The sequence below is a fragment of the Protobothrops mucrosquamatus genome, unplaced genomic scaffold (assembly GCF_001527695.2).
Source record: "Protobothrops mucrosquamatus isolate PMUCROS unplaced genomic scaffold, P.Mucros_1.0 scaffold8872, whole genome shotgun sequence".
NCBI classification, from domain to species: Eukaryota; Metazoa; Chordata; class Lepidosauria; order Squamata; family Viperidae; genus Protobothrops; species Protobothrops mucrosquamatus.
In genome coordinates, this window is record NW_015394665.1 from 8,392 (window position 1) to 13,615 (window position 5,224).

Consider the following 5,224-nt stretch of genomic DNA (forward strand, 5'->3'; position numbering starts at 1 on the left):
CACTAGGTATTTTTTAAAAAACCCTCCAGGATGCCCGTTCCTACTGGCATAGTTCTTACCCATATTCAGACATCACCTTCCTTACATGCTAAACAATACCGTGAAGCCAAGCGTGACTACAGAACAAGCATGCTGGACTACTATAACTTGCTTGGCCCTGTCTATCTCAATTCACCATGCTGGCTACCTTTTTTCCCTTTTGGACAGCGAACAACTGATTTCTGATTTGCATTTGGTACTAGAAACATCCCTGCTTACATTTATATTTTTATTTTACTTATGTCAACATTTATACTCTGCTTTTCTGAGCAGGCATGTCCCTCAGTTCCTCATCTATGAAAACCTATGTGACCCTGTTTTTTTCCCAAGCTACCATGTAGTCTGGAGGTGGGGAATTAAGACTCTTTTATGACTTGTGGACTTCAACTCCCAGAATTCCTGAGCCAGCATGGCTCAGGAGTTGAAGTCCACAAGTCATAAAAGGGCCATGGTTCCCCACCCCTGATGGGGTCCCTGGTTTCCTCATGTTTGTCTGACTGCTGCCTGACTCTTATTTCTTCTCTTCACACAGCTGCCAAAGACGGTCATCCTAACAGCTGTCCATTCACCCTGGCCTACAGCTCACCCTGCCATTACACATCTCGGCCAGTTTTTTCTGTAAAAATCCTTTATTGGGAAGGAGGAGAGTTCAACTCCCAGCGACATGATTTCCTGTTTGCGTAGACACAAAGAAGTGCTGCTCAGGCCCTATAGTTTGATTTTTGCCTACAGCCACCAACCTGAGGGGAGAACTAATCTTGGGTGCCGGATAGTTTTTGCTTCCCCATGATAGTCGCCTTCTGATCATAGCTGCTCTAATGGCACCGAATTCCACCGTGGAAACTAAAGCTACCCCCCTGGGGGACGAAGGCTTGGAGGGCAAGGGTAAGTTATGTACGAAGGAGTGCCCTAAGCATTGCAAACGGGCCTGCACTTTGGGCCTCACCGGATAGGAGGAAGAAAGGGGAGCACGAGAAACAGGCAGCTCACCAGAGACAGTATGGATTTCCTGCAGATGTAGCCTCAGGCCCGGCTTCCTACCTACCATACTGGTGAGCGTGGCATGATTTACAGTAGACTCCTGGGGGTTAGCAGTCAATTCTTGAGAGCTCGATTTGGCACAGAGCTGAGCTGGCTGTGACACTTTACCTCCTGTTACGACCGTTGTCGTAGCCATACTGTGTGCCATCAGCACTCTTCGGTTACGGGGGTCTACTTTGAGCTTGCTGGGCAGCTTAAATTTCACCGAGGTTGAAGGAGCGAGTTTGCTAGGGGTGGGCTTCTCTTTAACTCTGTTCTCCTTCCCAGGAGCTCCTGGCTCTGTGGTCTTGTTGTTTGCTGCTGTCCAGCATGGGGTAGGCGCACGAGGAAGACTCTGGTTATTGCGCCGGTGAATCGATTTAGGAACTCTTTGCTGCTGTGGAGCACTGCAGCCGTTCTTGGTGTCAGTGGCTGGAGGGGGGCTTCTTTGGGGTGGAGGTTGAGGCTTCTTCACCGTGGATCCTTCTACCAAAAGGCTAATGCCAATGTACTGGGGAATCTCCACAGCAGCCTATTGCGAGAAGAAGAAGAGGGTGATGGGGATTGGTCAAAAGGAAGCTATTAACTTCTCCCGAGGGCAAATAAGAGCAGGAGAAAATATCTAACTAACTGTTATGACCCAGGTGGTCAAGGCAAGGCAGGCCTCTATTGCTCTCAATAAATGTTCCAACAAATGGCCTTCCAACGACCGGTAAGGCTCCACCCCACGCTACTCTAAAGGCAGCCACCCTCAGTGCCCCAAACAACAGCCCCTATATTACAAAGAAAGTCCACAGAGTAGCAGCACGCTCACAGGGCAAGGTCCAGGGTCTCAAGTTCAGTCCACCCGGCTAAGCGAGTACATGAGGCAAACTGTAGTCCATCAGGCAAAGTCAAGGCCCAAGACAAAAGACAGTCTTCGAGGCAAAGGCAAAAGGCAGGAGTCAAAGCCAGGGCAGGGTAAGCCAAAACAAGCAATTGTCCTTGGCAAAGACTAACTCCCCATGGCTTCTCCTTAAGTCAATCCACTCCAGGTGACCCTTGTGAGGAGGGTTGGGATGACCTCCTCCTGAGTAGTCTCACAGCCCTTCTCTGAGCTTGCCTACACTCTGCTCTCTGTGCCCTTGGATCAAGCGGGAGAGGCCGCAGTTCCTCAACGGAGGGGATCTGCTGCCTATCAGTATCACTGCCTGTCAGCAGCTGATCCTTCTCTGTGTCTGTGAAGGCAGGCAGTTCTTCCATCCGGTCAACCACCTCCTTCAATGCCTGAGGGGAATTGAATTGTCCTCAGTCCCTGGCTTCTCCAAACATTCCAAGGGAGGTGTGTCATTCCTGTTGGACAGTCCTGTTTCCAACTCCTGCTCCTCCTCCTCCAAACCAGGGTCTGATGGGACCATGACACCAACTATTTAGTCTGTTGCAAATGATAGTAAGGAAATATAGCTGATCACCACACCACAAGTAAATAAGGTAGGGTGCAGCACTTCACTAATGTTATGTAGATACAGGTACTCCTTGACTTACAACCACATCCAGGCCCGGAGTTTTGGTTGCTAAGCAACGCAGCCCTTGTGCCAGTCATCACATAACCGACTCAATTTTATGACCATTTTTACCACAGTTGTTAAGCAAATCATGCAATTGTTAAGTGAGTTATACAGTCATTAAGTAAATCCAACTTCCCTCATTGGGTTTGCCAGCTGGGAAGGTCACATATTGTAATCAAATAACCCCGAGACACTGCAGCCGTCATAAATGCAAGCCAGCTGTCAAGCACCCAAATTGGAATCACGTGACGATGAGGGTAGTGCAACGGTTGTTAATTTCAAGGACGGTTCATAAGTCACTTATTTTCAGCACCGTTAAAATCTGGATGGTTAATTAAAAAAAATGGTCATACGTTGAGGACTACCTGTGCTCTGTAAAGCATGAGTAAAGGGAGATTAACAATTGTGCAATAAACACCAGGATTGTTCCAGATAGATAATTCCAGAATTATTTCTTACAGATTCTTTTCAGTTTCAGATATTATTATTTTTTTGGTATGGTGGAGGGGGTTGGTCTAAATGGTAAGCAAACAATATTAACTTTGGTATTTTGCATTTCAAAGATTTATATATGAAGAAAAGGTACGGAATAGCAACTCCCTCTCCTCATCCATGTATTTCTAGATGTACTTCAGAGGACCCCTCAACCTTCAAGTCACATTTCACCGGTATACATGAAGAAAAGGAGAATTTAAACCTTCTGNCTGCATTAACAGAGGGATAGAATCAAGATCACGTGAAGTATTAATACCACTTTACAATGCCTTGGTAAGGCCACACTTGGAATACTGCATCCAGTTTTGGTCACCGCGATGTAAAAAAGATGCTGAGACTCTAGAAAGAGTACAGAGAAGAGCAACAAAGATGATTAGGGGACTGGAGGCTAAAACATATAAGGAATGGCTGCTGGAATTGGGTATGTCTAGTTTAACAAAGAGAAGGACGAGGGGGGACATGATAGCAGTGTTCCAATATCTCAGGGGCTGCCACAAAGAAGAGGGAGTCAAGCTATTTTGCAAAGTGCCTGAAGGCAGGACAAGAAGCAACGGGTGGAAACTAACCAAAGAGAGAAGCAACCTAGAACTAAGGAGAAACTTCCTGACAGTTAGAACAATTAACCAGTGGAACAACCTGCCTCCAGAAGCGGTGAATGCGCCAACACTGGAAGTTTTTAAGAAGAGACTGGACAGCCATTAGTCCGAAATGGTATAGGGTTTCCTGCCTGAGCAGGGGGTTGGACTAGATGACCTCCAAGGTCCCTTCCAACTTTATCATTATTATTATTATTATGATATACACACACAGTATAAGCAGGGAAAACAGCTGGACTCATAAAAAAAAAACCAATAAACATAACAGTTTCACCCCTCTGCTACAATTATATCAGTATGAATTTCCCTGACTATTCCTTGGGCGTTGTTTGATAATGAAGCGAAGGAAAGAAGGCTCAACTGGTTAAGCAACCGGAGTGAGGGGAAAATATATTTATTATTTATTTATTCTTTGGCAAACAGGATCCAAAGAAAGCCTCTTCCGCTGGAGTAAGCAGGGTGGGCCAATCCCATTGGGGCAAGGTGCCTCCTCAGAAAACTGGGACCATAAAGGTGCACTAGTGCTCTACTTCCTGTCTTTGTTTTTTTTTTAATTGTTATGACTTCTATTGCAGTGAGGAGGAACAACTGTGCAGGGGGAACAGCAAAGCCACCCCCAGTGCCACAGGAAAAAATACATCAGCGTGCCTGTTGTGTCCTGAGCCTGCAAAAGCAGGCTCGGGACGTTGCAAGAGTCCCGGGCATTTGCAAAAGCTGCCCGGGACCAGACTGAGTGGCGCCGGCCTTGTGCGCATGCGCAAGGCGGGAAAAGACCGCCTCATGATTGGTTGAACTTGCCCGGGGATCAGAAGGTATAAATAGAGGCCTGCGTGCCTCTGCTCGCGTTGTTCGTAGAATGGAAGCAGAGAATAAAGACTTGTTAGAAATGCTTCGTCTCAAGCGCCATTATTCTCCGGACTTAACACTGGCGACGAGGGTGGGATCCAGTCTATATAGCTAGGAAAGCTTGAAGACTCACCCAAAGAAGTCCGGAAGAGAAAACGGCGTGGAAGTCAGTGTTATCCTGCCAGTACGAAATCGCTGGAGGGTGCGTGCGGCTGAAGAAGAAGACCTGATCCTCGATCATGGCGAAAGTTGGGCGTTTAGCGGAATTCGACGTCTCTCACCCCGAGAGGTGGGAATCTTATGTTGCAAGAGTCGAGACGTATTTCCGCATAAACCAGATTTGGGAGGAAGGCTTGAAGGCTGCCACATTGTGCGTTTGTGGGCAAGACGCCTTTGAGATCGCCGAGAGCGTAATCGCCCCGGACTCGCTAGAAACGGTATCATACTCCGATCTGAAGAAAACCTTAAAGGAACATTTCCAACCCAAGCAATCTGTCATGGCTTGGAGGCACACATTTCAACAGAGAGATCAGCGAGTTGGAGAATCAGCAAAAGAATACGTTGCGGCCTTGAGAAGAGCAGCTAAACCGTGCGACTTCAAGGACTTAGAGGAAAGACTGCGCGATCGTTTTGTGTGCGGACTGAGGAACACAGAATTACAGCAGAGGCTGTTCGCCAGGG

At 47.3% G+C, this 5,224-nt stretch overlaps 1 protein-coding gene across 1 annotated transcript in view; it reads right to left on the reverse strand.

Moving 5' to 3' along the window:
• Positions 1-985: 985 nt before the first annotated feature.
• Positions 986-5,224, reverse strand: part of LOC107300867 (tubulin monoglycylase TTLL3-like) — a gene marked incomplete at both ends in the record, with an annotated part of 9,242 nt that continues 5,003 nt past the window's right edge. The window contains 2 exons of the mRNA XM_015830154.1: positions 986-1,120; positions 1,448-1,591. Coding sequence (XP_015685640.1) covers positions 986-1,120; positions 1,448-1,591 — 279 coding nt within the window. The remainder of the gene's footprint in view (positions 1,121-1,447; positions 1,592-5,224) is intronic.